The following is a 15,606-nucleotide window of genomic DNA, read 5'->3' as shown; positions in this document are numbered from 1 at the left end:
AAATGTACATTTTGACTGTTAAACAAAGAATCTATCAAAACAAATCTACCATGTTTCATGTATGAATAAAGACAGGGAAAATAGAAACAAACCATAATCTTGTTTACACTCAAATCTTTGTTGTTCTGGTCCGTTACATCTCAACAGTACTTTCCTCTCATGATTTTCCCACCATGCATCCTGCACATTTATCCAACAGTTAAATTGTCTTATGCAAACAAACACTTTAAGGAAGGCACCTGCTGTCAAAAGGGAAAAATATTCTGCTTCTGAACATGGAGTTCATATGTAGTAGTTACTCCAGCAAACACAACAAACTGACCTTTAAAAATGGGCATCATTTATCTTCAATGAACTTATTTTTTGATCTGAATCAACTGCTTGTGAAGAAGCTGTGGTTAAATCACTGAGACCCACTGAGGAAAAACGCAGCCTTCTACTGCAAGTATACTGATAAAGTCTGCTTCATTAACATTCATATTTACAATAATTTTATATAGACTCTTTGTCGTGGTAGAAGGGAGCTGGAGCTGATTCCATCAGGGTGAAGGCAGGGCACACCCTGGACAGGACTGACAGAGACAGACCACCACGCTTACAATCACACCGATGGACAAATCATTTTAAACAGTAAATATGTCGTGATCACACCAACTGCTTCACATGCAGTTGGAACAACATGAAGCACAAATAGAAAACCAGAAAACAAGGACACATGCAAACTCCACACAAACTGGATTCAAACCCACAACCTCATCAATATATGAGATGGGGGGATTTGGGTAAAGATGTTTTTTAGTCAACATGTTAATAAGACACTCCACAAACTGAATAAAAAGTTCAACTTTTCACAGCCGTCCATTGCCTGTTTACCCCAGTCAGCCGGCAGTTTTCGCCCAAGCAGTTAAAAGAAAAGCATTGTGGGAACAGCGTCTGTTCGGCCCTCTCACACCTGTCCAGCATGATGTGCAAGTGAATGTGTTTCCATCAGTTGGATCTCCACACACTGATGTTATCAGGACTAGTGAACCATGTGATAAATGCCTTCTCATGCTTACCTTAACTGAAGCCCTTATGGAAAGCAGCTGACCTCAGCCCCGGGGGATCCAACCGGTAAAACTGCCTGTTTCGACGCCTGATAGTAGGCTGTGTTAACTTTTACAACTTGGCCTTCCATTTTTCCACCAATTCTGGTGGGTGAGTGGGAGGAGAGGAGGAAAGAAGGAGAGAGAGAGAGAGAGAGAGAGAGAGAGAGAGAGAGAGAGAGAGAGAGAGAGAGAGAGAGAGAGAGAGGAGGGAGGAGGGAGGTGCAGGGGGTCCTTGGGACTCAGGCGGCTGACAGCTCCTGTCTCTCCCTGTAACGACTTATTTATTCAGGGATAATTAATCAGGTGCAGTTTTCTGGCAGTATGATTAATGTGCTTTGTCATCAATGCTGCAGCATGAAAATACAGTAGCCCATGATGCATTTAACTGGCTCTGATGTAAGTCCTGTTTCATTTAATACTGAGCTTAGAAAGCAACCGAGTGAGGCATGGTAACAAAACAAGCAAGATTTTGTATTTTCTCAGAAGGATTGGTTTTCTTTTATTCACATTTTTCGTTTAATATTTGAGGGGGGGGGGGGGGGGGGGGTCACGATTAGTGGGGGAAACAAGTATTTAGTCGTTTCACTAAAAGAAGCAAGTCAAACCACTGAAGTGGACTGATAAAATATGCTCGAAGTGTAACAACTTTTGTACCAGCCGTCAACCACAAATTAACAACAGGACATGCACGTGGTCTTCAGGGCTGTTTTTTTCCTCAATAAGTCTACTCAACAGTATTAAACTACGTCTATTGTTATCCTTCACATATTTTCCACCTACTTCTTTCTCTCGGTCTCCTCGCCAGTCTGTTTCCCTCCACGTGCAGTCCGCAGCTTTCGCTCCTCACTTTGTTAAGAAGGCGCTCTTCCTCCAGTCACACCAATGTAGAGGACGCCACCTTATGACCGTCTCTTGTTATTACAAGTATGAGGGAGTACAGTACTTTCACACTGCTGGTCAGGGAGGGCCACACAGTCCTGCGTGTTTTCAATGTTTCCCTACTGCAACACACCGGAATTTATTGAATATATCAGGATGACGCTCTGCATAAAGCCTGAAAACGAGCCAATCATTGCCACCAGGTGTATTGATGGAGGACACATTGAAGACGGTGCAGGAATGTCCACCTTTGGAACTTGGATGAATACTATCTGAGAAAAGCCCAATGGAAACAAGGCATTTTTTTTTCTTCTTACAGTCAACACATATTGACGGACAGGATATAAGTGCATCCGGTGACTCACACATGCGTTCATACCAAGAGCAAAATTCAAACTATAAATAAACTGAGATGTGAGTGTTTGGACTGTGGAAGAAAGAAAGAATACCTGAAGAAAACTAACAGGAAGAATATACATACTCCACACAGAAAGAACTGTCAGCAGACTCAATCCAGGAACCTTCCGCTGTGAAGCAATGTTAGTGATTACCAAACCAAAACGACAGCTAGCTCTTGAATGGCGGAGTCGCCGTTATCTATTCGCAGCAGAGATACCAAACATAAACACGTGGTCAGATACACTTTATTCATACAAAAGCCTTACAATCTTAAACACATAAGAGCTGACAGCACTGTGATTCATTCTTGCACTCTCGAGTGTTCCTGGCTGAGTCTGGACCCGTCAGTCTTCTTGTGCAACAGGTCTGGGCTGCAAAAAAAGAAAAAGAAAAGACAAACAGAATAAAATACAAAGAAATTTAACACATTTTTCAATATAATTTCACATACATTCAGGAGTTAGGAGTGGCCAATGATCAATTTTGCTGTTTGCTAAAATTGTCAATCAGTTCACAGTGAAATAGTTGTACTGTCTTCTAATGTCCAGCAGGTGTCAGTATAAATTAATTTCCTCAGTTTGCTGAGCCCTCTTACCTTAGATTTGCCACAGTTTCTGATCTTGTTGCCTAAAGAGAAAATCACAGTACATTTAATGAAAACTGTCTTGAAAACGTCTTCTTTTACAGCTTTTAAACTGAAGCAGCCAGAGAAGTGTTTAAGCTCCAAGTAAAAAGAAAAAAGAAAAAACAGGAATCTTTTGTTTACTTTTAAAATTGCTGTTAATATTGATGATGCACACCTTTCTTTTCTTTCAACCAGTCTTTTCAGCCACGTAGTGAAAGCAAGAAGCCTCTCTCTCTCTCTCTCTCTCTCCCTCTCTCTCTCTCTCTATCTATCTATCTATCTATCTATCTATCTATCTATCTATCTCTCACTTGCACATGCATATACCCGCGCGCACTCGCGCGCGCACGCACGCACGCACGCACACACACACACACACACACACACACACACACACACACACACACACACACACACACACACACACACACACACTTTTTGGCTTCTTAATTCTCATTAGACCCATCAGAGCACTGTCAAATGCATGTTCATTGATTTTAAAAAATCTAATAGAATCAAGGAGCATGAAAAAATTAGTTTGTCAACATATTTGATATTTCTTTTTTTGTTTGCTCAATCATTCTACTCTTCACACAGCATGTTTAACTCAAGGTGTGTCACAAGTCAGTCATTTATTGTACAACATTGTAAAACAATTAACTTGTTCAATTAAAATCAATGAGAAAGAGAGGAACATACTTGGGAATGTTTTATTAGAGTATGCACTTATATCAAAGTCTTAGGGTTCAAACTAAAGCTGTAAATTGTTAGTTTGACATGAATTCTAATCAAAATATAAGTTTCCATAAAAAGAAAAATAAATTAAGATATTATTTTTTATTTTTTTTTTAATCAAACCATGAAATAATGCATTAAGAATGGTCGTTCTCTTCCTTTTGTCACTCATGTGTGGAGCCATTTGAAATGGACTGCATTTGTTTTAAAAGATAAATACTGGTGGAAGGGTTTGTGATATGGCTACTGACTTACCTGCCAGCAGAATGATGGAGAGGAACACAATGATTCCAGCAAACGCCAGCCCTCCAACACGTAGTGTATGGTAGTCTGTAACGGCGCAGGTGAACAGTCAGCCAGCAGCCCTGTCACTCATCAAACTTCGCCACTTCTGCCTATTATCCCTCCTCAACTTCTCACTTTATTCATTCATCTAAAGTCTATGTTGAAGCAGTAACAGCCGTTCTCCTGCACACAATTTCATCATTGTAGCTGGAATATTATTTAAATTTTTTTCTTTAAATAATTTGCTTGTTATTAGACTCATTTTGACTCCCCTCGCCCCAGACACTTCCTCCAGCTCTGTCCTATATAGGTCTGCCACGAGGCCTCCTACTGGAGGGAAGTCTGGGCATCCCTGCTTAGACTGCTGCCTCTGCCAGCTGGCATCAGATAAGCGGTGGACAATGGATGAATGGATTGATTTTGAAAGATGTAGTACTTACCATACACAAAGTCGCTGTCATCGTAGTTAATTTCTGTTATTGAGAAAGTCAGAACCAACAAAAAAAAAATCATTATCTCACCACACTGGGTGCAAGTTTACAAGTCAACAATGGTCTAAACCCTGAAGATTCACCTCCTGAACCAGCGTAATATTCTAACTTTGTGTTTCTCAAAAGATTTGAATACAATGGAAAGATTTAGTTGAACTATAAAGTAATTTAAAATTAAACTTACACGTTTAGATTTTTTTTTAATGAACTGAAATATGTCAAGCCTTATTTTTCTTCTCATAAATTCAACTTATAAGACATGAAAATCAAAAATACTTGACTAGAGGACCAACATTTGTTCAAGATTATCTTGACAGTAGCCAAGAAAATATCCAATCAATTTATCAAATGATATTCCCTTTTTGGATGCACCTGCAACTACTTCAAATATGAACGTTTCCAAAGACATTGATGAAGAGAACCCACTTCATAATATGCTTCTAGGTATTTTAAATTTTGTCTTTAAACTCAATGATTATCTGACTAATAAAAAATGAATATGCAACAATTAGAGCAGCAGTAGTATTGATTTTGTTGGGGCTCTTGTGCTGAAATGTGAAAAGATGAGCTATAACTGTGAGGCTGCAGGCTTCGTCTTGTGTTTTGTTCCTTGTGACATCGAGAAGGGGAAGCTTAGTGTGACCTTTGAGTATTTGTTCATTATTGCCCAGCAACTTGACGTTATTCAAAAAAAGCTACAATAATAAGGGAACCTTGCATTACCCGGGGTGGTGATTAACTGCTTTGACTCCAAATGATTAACTATCCTGACTGAAAGTCACAGAAGAGAAGGATGGCTGTGATCCTGCAAATACTATGTCACTTTAACATCATCCTGTGAAATTGCTTGTTTCATACCCGGGTGTTTGTGGTTAATGGGCAGTTCAGCTGCTTTGTGACTTACCTTTAGGGGAGGACATGTTGCCTTGTTTGTGTGTTCAGTTGACAGGCCTGCAGGGATGTAACACAAACAGTTAACAAAAGGCCAGCGATAGCGGCGGCTGCCAGCTGGAGATCCGTCAGCAGACACTTTTTTTCTGATTGTTTCGACCTCCTTGACAACTAAAGCATTCACCATCGGGTCTGCTACCTGAAAATGAGCCAGTTGGTTAAAAGTTAAGAGGATTTGGCTTCCTTTCTTTTAATAAAGTTAGAGGCTCACAGAGGCTCATTTAACTCGGTTTATTCACATCAGATGAGAAGTCGTTGAAAGGTCTTGAAACTCTATATATCCTGACAAATTGGCTCACTCTGCGGTCTGCTGCAATCCTAATAACAACCTGATTGCCTTGATCTCCACTCAGAACTTTAAGAGGCTAATGGTAGTATTGATCCTCTTTTCCCACTCCTTTTCTCTGCATCGCTCAACCACACACACACACACACACACACACACACACACACACACACACACACACACACGCACACGCACACGCACGCGCACACGCACACGCACACGCACCCACACCCACACACACACACACACACACACACACACAAAACCTTTTCATTTGATCTACATCTCCTGACCTATAATCGTTAACTTCCACAGGTTAACAGGCTAAGAATTTCCCCGGCTGTCTCCATTTTGGTCAAGCGCGTCACTGTGAATTGTGGCCTCAGTTCTTCTATTCATTATGTGTCTGGTCCTTTTTAATGCACTACTGAGCAAGAGGGCATGCGGGACAGTTACTCATTAATATATTACAGCTCCAATATTCATTAACCTTGAACCTTGAACAGCCTCAGTAGAGGTTAATGATGGAGGAAAAAGCAGCAATGGCGACAACTGCGCGGGGTCGCAGAATTGATACCCACTCATTTTCACACACAATCACAACACCCCTAAAGCCCTTCAATGCATCTATGACATTCAATTTCCATCAAAAGGGGGTCAAATTAATAGGAGCAGTGCTGATGAAGCATTGTCTGTCCTGTAAACCCACTTTTGCAAGACTTTACATTAATTTGACTCTATTTATAGAGCTACTTGGTGATGAAAGGTTAAAACTTTCCTTGCAAGAATGTATGTTTCAAATGTAATAAACTAAATAAAAGCATCAACAACTCTAATAAAATGTGGTTCAACATTGGAAAAGTTAAACTCAACTCTATTATCTCGCATGAACTCATTTTAAGTAACTAAACGGTCATCACTGATATATTTTCATAGCTTTTCTTTTTCTTTTTTTTTTACATTAAGAGAGAAGAATGCAAGCAAGCACTCACCTGAGAGGCTGAAGGCTCTGTACGGCTTCTTTGATGGTGTGTGTATGTGGGTGGCCCTGTACTCCTGTGCAGACCAGACTACCAGCAAACAGATACACCTCCAACACACACTTCTCCACGCCCACAGAAATATTTCAGTGCAGCCGCTCAGTTACATATTGACCGTCTCATAAAATTTGAACTCTGGTGCCAATAAAGAGATGACTGATCAACCTTTGGAGTCCGAGCAGGAAGGGCGGCATGTTCACAGGCTCTACTGGTGAAGACAACCCCTCCTTCATGGACAAGGAGAAACAATATAACCTTGGACAACATTGACAAAAAAAAAACTACCAGACAGATTGCGGTTGAATGGTGCATCAGTGTTTTTAACTCAGATAGGATTAGAAGGGGATTTGTACATTATTATTTGTACAATTATTTTTATGTCCTTATTGAAGTAAAACTGTAATAAACACAAACTACGTTAATATGTCTGAAGCCGTCATAGTGGGATTTTTTTCACTGATTGATGATTTCTTTTTTATAGATATATTTCACTCTTTTTTTTTCTTGTTTTTGTTGCTTTTGTTCAAAATGTATGGATAGCTCAGTTTAAAGAGTGACCTTCACAGTTAATAATCAACTTTAGATAGAAAGTGACTGATATCGGTTTAACTTGATAATATATAGTGTGTTCAGTATTGTGATGGCATTACTTTTTGGAAAAGCTGCTATAATTGTACAGACGTCTTGAGGAGCTCACAGAAGTGGAAACCTAGCAGGTTTTGCTCATAGTCGTTTAGGCATAAATTGGAATAATTCCTTTCGCCACTTGAGTAAAATATACATTTTGCACTGTTGGCACTGTCAAGAGTTTCAATCTGAAATTAATAAAGTATTTCTATTCCATTTTTTTCATGACTATAATGCATAAGTTACAATACTGATATCAACACTGTAACATTTTCTATTCTGTCTTATTATCTAGCAGCACGACAAAATACTTTTAACGTGTATTTTATTGTCATCAGATCAACCTTACACAATTTTCTCAATACTCCCTTGAAGACCCCGTTGTTCAGTCCTACTACTTAAACAAGTGCCCTTAGGTCTTCAATTGTTTTCAGGAATAAACCCCAGCTGTGGAATATAGTTTCTTTTAACAGTCGATGACAACCGTCAAGAGCCAAATAACGCAAAAGATTTTACATCTATTTGTATCTAATGATATCAGTGACAGACCTGCATAGGTAAGTGTGATGATCTCTGCTCAGGTTTTGAAGTCTGGGAATATTGGTCAAACAGAAAAAAAAGGAGTTACTGACCTCTTCTGTTGCACTTATATAGTAACCTGGTATTTTTTAAATCTGACACATTTACAATCTTTGTTTGAAATCTGGTTTAAAGCATTGGTATTATGAAACAACACAATTTCTATTATGTTTGGGGGGGTTTTTGTACAGTGACACAAGAAATGTATATTTTACATTTTGATGCATGGGTTGTTGGAAACTTGGATGGAACAAATAAATCCTTGTGTTTCTGAAGTTTTTTTTTCAAAATCTTTACTGCAGAACAGAAGATATTAGAGACTACAATGTACTTCAAAAGACACACATCTAAAAAAAAACACATCCTGCCATCAGACATTTTATTTATTTATGCCAAAAGCACAACAGGTTGCTACACAACAAGGCCTCATGCGTAATATTTACTTGCACAGCAACAGCCTTCAAAACAGGTCAAGACTTAGAAGTGGTGAAAGCATGACCTGATAGGAGATTCACAAGTTTTCTCATTTGGGTTTGGATTGAATAAGGCTACCATTAATGCAGTGCTGCGTAGCACTTGTTACACATAAATGCAGCTAGGTTTTGAGTCTCCCGGACACAGTATTGAAAATGTGTTCCTCTCAATGTAATATTCTAAATATATGATTCAAACTATCATAACGTGAAGGACACATCGGAGCAGAACAAAGATAAGAGAGGAAAAACACCCTGGCTTCACAGATCTGCGGCTCTGAGTGTGGAGGAACTAATCATAGCCTGCAGGAGACTAGTTAATCCTGGTGGAGCCGGTGACATACTTGTTGACGGAGTGGCGGAGTGTGGCGAGGAAGGCAGTGAGACAGCTGATGCAGGAGCTCCCTCCACTCAAGATGCGCTTGCTGATACCTGCAAGCCATTCCTGTGCTCAGTCAGGAGTTGTGGCCCTTGAGATTGTCTTTTATAAGGCTCATCACATTTATATGTTAAGATACATAAGATACAAACACAATAAGACACATAAGCAGGCTATGCTTGGACTATTATACCGCATCCACATGTACACACAAACACACCCAGCCACTCAAATGTAAACATAAATAAAGAGTATTTGAGTCTATATCGCATGTAACTATCAATACTTAGATATTTTTATCTGCTTATATGTGTTTATCGAATATATATTGTATATTCTAAATGTGGCAAACAACATAGAAGTTGACAACACAAGCAACAAGTTGACGTCTTAAAACTTAAAGACAATATTGTGTCAAAGATGCTACTGACTAAGACAACAAACCCGAGACAGAGGCAGACTCAAAGAAAGGCACAGGAATGGATGAGAGCACAGTTACAATAAAGAACAGAACAAAATGTATTTACAGATCACAATACTGCATGTATCACCTCCCATTATAGCCTCTTATATACCCATTTATAATAACCACCTGCCACTAATTTTTGTGGCTGAATATCTGAGGCTGATTGGTCATCATGTCAGAAGGCAGTCAGGAACAGGGTTGCCTCAGTTCTCTGCTGGAGTCTCTTTGGCAGCAGATGCAGCTGAAAAGGGTGAAGGACAAAGTTATTTATTTGAAGTACAAAGTGAAACATTCATCACACCTGCAGTCATTTTCACCAAAATCCTTAGTCCTCCTTAAATCATCACTCTTACAAACATGCAATGGTTGTAAATCACACAATTTATACACATAACTGTCTTATAGTGTAGTATTTTTTTTATGGAATTGCAACCTTTACATGAGATTATTGTCTCAAGTATCTCTTTTGTCCCTGCCTTAAATTTGCAGCATTATAATGAATATCCATCTTTAAAAAAAAAAAAAGAAAAAGAAAACAACAACACTGTGTGCATTTTGTATGAATACATGGCAACTGTAAAATCTCAAATGAGGTATTGACACTCTTACTTGAAAATGTTGAAAATTCATTTAAGTGGCTACGTGCATGAAAAATGCTTAAATCACACAGTTTGGAAAGTATAATATTAAGTTATAATACATGTGACCCTCTGCTCATCTTTAGATCTTAGCCTCTCTGAAAAGCTTCTTTTTATACCCATCATGATACTAACCTGCTGTCAATTCAATTAATTTGTAGTCAAATGCAAACCTTTATTCTTTATTTGGGCCACTTACTTTTCCAGAATTCTGTCACCCCTACTCCAGCTTTTTTGAGATGTGTTGCAACAATGAAATTAATAATAAGCCAAATATTCTCCATTGCATTCTTCATCCATGTACAATCAATACAGCGTTTTAATATTTTGGGGTATTGAGGTTATAGACTGGCGTCTAGTAATTGATAGTAGGCGTGAATTTGAGTGCATATGATTGCTTGTGTGCAGAAAGCCGCCACCTCTGAGCCTGGATCTGCAGGATTCTTAATATGAATAAGGGGAGATTCTTTTCCTTTCCAGTCACTCTTTCTTTCGTGTTAAAATGCTGGGTTTATTCTATAAAAGTGGCTAGAAATGACTATGTTGTAATTGGCACTATGTAAATAAAGTTGAATTTAATTGAATCGTTTCTTTGTGTTTACCATGTAATGGACAAATGACCTGTCCAGAGTGTACACGGCCCTTTGGCACATCTGCCCCCCCACCTGAGTGAGGACGTGTGGATAAATGTTTTTCGCACTGCATGCCTCCGTCTCCCCAAGATCGGCAATCCCAAAGGGGGATTCAATTATGAATGTATGTCAGGGGGTGAGCCAGGGGTGAGAGAAGCTGACAGAGTTAAGATGGATATCTTACCCTGAGAGACAATCAGGTTCTCCTCCTGCACCTCCTCGACTCCGGGGGCACTGAGGAGAGAATCCACAGGTTGTCATGGTAACCAAATCATTATTGCGTAACAAAAAAAAAGAAGTCCTTAAACAACCAATCTTCGTCTTTCATTCACACAGGGATACAGACATACCGGGGTTTCTGGTTTATACTGCAGCGGCATCGCCGACCTGACAACATAGGAAATCATTAGAAGCTTTGTCCAGTGGTCTGATTACAACTGTAGATGTGTCATTGTTATGGCAGTGCTAACTAATGATTAAGCAACAACAATGAGTGTTGAAACAAGATAATGACGTTGAATACATTATATGGTTTAAACATTTTTAATTTGATTGTAACATTCTATTGCATTGACTGTAAAGAAAATGAAATGATACATTGAGATAATGGTGAACTCACTAAGAATAAGCAGAATGCCCAGTGTAAACAGCACCACAGCAAACGCCAGACCCCAAATCCTCAGGCTCTCATAGTCTGCAAACAGAACAGAGGGAATCGAACTTTTGTGATTATGTTACCATTTTCCTTCACAGACAAATGGATAATGACACTGTTGACACACGGAGGATTTGGTGTTTTGTGAAAAAGATGAACTTACCATAAATAAATGGGTTCTCATCATTCTCTTTGTTTCCTGTAAACATGTCATAAAATGAACACTTGAGCGCAACATGAATTGAAAGCCACATTTGGATCAGAAAACATCTTTTTTTGTAATTCCAAAAAAAATGCTAATTGTTCAACCACTTCTTGTCACACGTTCAATGTAGGGGAAAATATAAACGACTTTTGTGTTGTCTGTTCTAGTTCTTTAAGCCACTTGACCAATGAATGCACATAATAGACCAACAAAAATCCCATTGTGTGTTAATATAATCTGACTACTGCACCAATCATTATCATTGCATTTGGATTTTTCTTTGTGTTGAACTGCTTTTTGTGTTGCTTATACATTGTATGCCAGATTCACTTTAATCAGTTTTTCATGTAATTATGGCTCTGGCATACAAACTGTATTATAGTCTGTTTGTTCTCTTCTTTAATATCCGGAAACAGCTGCCTGCGGTTCAAAGAGTGAATTACCAGGAGGAATTATGTGTGCTGAATAAGGTAAAACTGTAAAGCTCCTCCTCGGAAGAAAGTATATTTGGTCATGTGTCATTTCATACTTGGGTCTGATTAAATTCTGTTAGTTTAACGTGTCTGGTCTCGATCATATATGGCATCCCTCCTGCACTTCTCCATTGGACCCGACTCTTTACTTTGGTATTTGTTTCTGTGTGGAGATATTGTTGGGCATTTATTTTAATGACTTAAAATACTAACAGTGGAGTTGCCACTGGTTGATAGTGTCAATGAAAACGAGTTTAATAAAGGAAACAGTTCCCATTATTGTTAATGTTTTTGGTTTAGTTTTTTCAGAATCTTCCATATCTACCACTGTTATCTGCCAAAACAGTTTGAGAAAGTAATAGTACTATTAACACACATTTTAAATGGTGAATTTGGTCCTTTGGGCAGCAGATTGTATCTTATGTAGATGTCATATAAAGTATATAATGGTATAAAGGTTTTCATTCATACTTTAAAGTTCCAATAATAAAAGACCCTATACCACACTTTGTAACATTATTTGCTTCCTTTCCCATCAAACAACTGCCTTCAGCTGTCCAATGCTCTGGAAGAAAGCTCTTCCTGGATGGGTAGTTTTTATGAGATCCAGTCACACATCTACTGATGTTTGCTAAAGTGGGACATTCCCCGAAGGTCTGATCCGAAAAACCATCACACTCATCTATGATGCTGGTTGGGCTGAAGTTTGACCCCCTTAGAGAGGAAATAAAAGGGTACTCACCCTGTGCACTGGTGTCTGTTACAGCTGGGAGGCAGCAGAGGGAGGAAGAGGGAAGAAGTTAGTATGAGTGACAGAAAATGTGAGTATGAAATATTGAAGCATTATCCATTTTCCAGATAATACAAGCTCCAAAGAATATAATTCTATTCTATTCTATTCTATTCTATTCTATTCTATTCTATTCTATTCTCACTGGTGTCTGTGATATTGCTTTTGTGTTGCACATATAATCAGACAGCACTAAGAGACCTCACACAGAGTCAGTGACATATCCAGGCTTTAAAACTCACACAGGAAGCCATAATATAATGATTGATGTTTTAACTCTTGAGTCCACACGGAGTCTGTGGTGTCATGACACGTCACTACCTGTTCAATACTGCCTCCTTTTGGTCAATTGATGTTTGTTCATGTGCTAGTGTTTGCATGCACGTATGTGTGTGTGTGTGTGTGTGTGTGTGTGTGTGTGTGTGTGTGTGTGTGTGTGTGTGTGTGTGTGTGTGTGTGTGTGTGTGTGTGTGTGTGTGTGTGTGTGTGTGTGTGTGTGTGTGTGTGTGTGTGTGTGTGTTTTGGTTTTTTTTACTTCAGGAGTAGGGGGACACTTACCAGCCACACATACCAGGAGAGAGGAGAGGAAGAGCAAAATAGTTTCCATGACAACTGTTGATATAGAGTAATACAGAGACAGGGAGGGGGAAAGAAAATGAAAGACCAAAAATATGTGTGAGAGGTGTCTTTAAATGGCGACACTACTCCACCACGCTCACAGCATCTCTCTACAATTTACTAAATCAACGACAGTGCACATATACACATTCAGTTTATACTCCTCACACAGACAGTGACTTCGACAACACTCACTCCAACCGCAGTCTGCAACGAGAACTCACATTGTACAATGCTGGCTCTCCATCCCAACCCGTGGAGTTTAACTGATGTAAAAGCCCTGTAGTGGTAGCTTTTATCTTGTATAATGATCCATGTTCACAGCCATGCATGTTCTCTTTCCCTGGCAGAAATTATGTCTTTGTCCCAGAGGATATCACACAACCTTGGCCCATTTTCAAGAAGACTGTTGGTGCACACATACACACGCACACGCACACGCACACACACACGCACACACACACACACACACACACATACACACACGCACACACGCACGCACGCACGCACGCACGCACGCACGCACGCACGCACGCACGCAAGCGTGTATGTGGCTCTTGTAATAGGTGTTCATAACGTCATTTTCCAAGGCTAAACATATGTGGGAGGAACTGCAATGTGTTCTGAAATTACCTTCGGAATAGAAGAACAAGCCAAGTGTAAAGACAGAACTGGTTATGTCAACTGCTTCTGAATGCATGGAGTGTAATTCTTTTCAGGCAAAGCAAGTTTGTTATTGTATAACTATTGAGACACAGAAATTCAACATGTTTCACAACAACCCCCCCCCCCCCCCCCCCCCCCCCCCCACACACACACACACACACACACAGTAACTTGTAAGTTACTGGAAGAAAAACAAAATTCAGGGAGAATTCATTTATATTTGTTACAGACCAGAAGTAAAAAGAAATCAAGGAAGGAGTTTTGTATCCACAAGCAAAACTGGGGCACAGCAGCAGCAGAAACAAGCAAACTGAGATGAACAACTGAGGATGAATAAGGAAACCATACAGTGCAAACACAAAATGGATGAGGTTATAGGAATTTTTCAACATAATGAAGCGAAATAGGCTTTGAGTCCGATTGACCTTTGACTATGCATGATGAATGAATGAATGAATGAACGAACGAACGAACGAACGAACGAACGAACGAACGAACGAACGAACGAACGAACGAACGAACGAACGAATGAATGAATGAACAAACGAACGAATGAATGAATGAATGTAAACAAATTACAAACTAACTTTAAAGTTTTATGCCTCAGCAAAAGCAAAACACAATATCGCCATTCTATTGCCATTTCAGTAAATGCTACTAGGCTAAATTCACATGGTGAATTTGATGTGCGCAATCTCACATCAGTGTTTGAAAATGTCACAGTGAACATGAAAAAAATTGAGATACTAGCATTTATCTGATAGTCCCCGTCTGGAGAAATGCATGGGTTTCCAACATGACTATGGTATCTCATGGCCTTGTGCTACTTTTTTTTAAGTGGATCACAAGTAAAGCAAACATTCTTGCATACATCTGTGTACCAATGTGCCATTGCATATATATCCTGACCTGGACCTTTATGTTTTTCACTTTAGAATAATAACAACAGGGTCAAAATGTTCAAATACAATGCAAATGTTCATTTTAATTAGCCATTATTAACATTTGTCTCACTGCATTATAAAGAAACCAGAAGTTAGAGGGGACATTCATTTGAGTAATGCATACAATTCAATGTCTAAATCCTGTGTAAAGTTCACTGTGCTCCTTTTTGCCAGAACAATAAAACACTCGTTATGCTATTTAAGGCTGTATATGGCCAGACACTGATGCAACAGAAAGCTATCTATCAATACCACTGAGAAGAGTCATTCTCCATCAACATGTAATGTGTGGTAGTGCATTTTATACCCTTGGGAGCCATGCTCCAACAAGAAGCATTGAGTGCAATGGTTCATTGACATGGACAAGCAACCTGACTCTATGCCGGTGCATTCGATGAAGCATATTAACGCTCCAGAGTGATTTAATGGGACAAGACAAGCTTGGCAGCAATTATTCTTCATACACAAGCAACAGATGTACAAGTGTTGACCCTTCAAGAGTGCAAAGGTACCAGTGAACTAATACACTCATTTGTGACGTCCACCTTCTTGCCGACATGCTTTAATTTAGTTTTCTGTACACGTGACTGACTGGGTCTCTGATTAAAAAGGTCTATTTGAGCCCATCTACCCATCGAGTTATTTGCCTGTCTTCAGGTGCATCAGTGCTCTACAGAGTGCA

At 39.3% G+C, this 15,606-nt stretch overlaps 1 protein-coding gene across 1 annotated transcript; it reads right to left on the bottom strand.

The window, feature by feature from the left end:
* Positions 1 to 9,506: 9,506 nt before the first annotated feature.
* Positions 9,507 to 11,437, bottom strand: fxyd6 (FXYD domain containing ion transport regulator 6; the record flags this gene model as incomplete). The annotated part of the gene is made up of 5 exons (XM_080505959.1): positions 9,507 to 9,544; positions 10,758 to 10,807; positions 10,924 to 10,960; positions 11,193 to 11,267; positions 11,392 to 11,437. 5 exons carry the CDS (start codon positions 11,435 to 11,437, stop codon positions 9,507 to 9,509), a joined length of 246 nt encoding a protein of 81 aa, XP_080362085.1.
* Positions 11,438 to 15,606: the final 4,169 nt, after the last annotated feature.

Source organism: Blennius ocellaris, assembly GCF_963422515.1.
Source record: "Blennius ocellaris genome assembly, chromosome: 2".
Lineage (NCBI taxonomy): Eukaryota > Metazoa > Chordata > Actinopteri > Blenniiformes > Blenniidae > Blennius > Blennius ocellaris.
The sequence above is the reverse complement of the archived record's forward strand: the minus strand, read 5'-3'. Positions and strand labels throughout refer to the sequence as shown.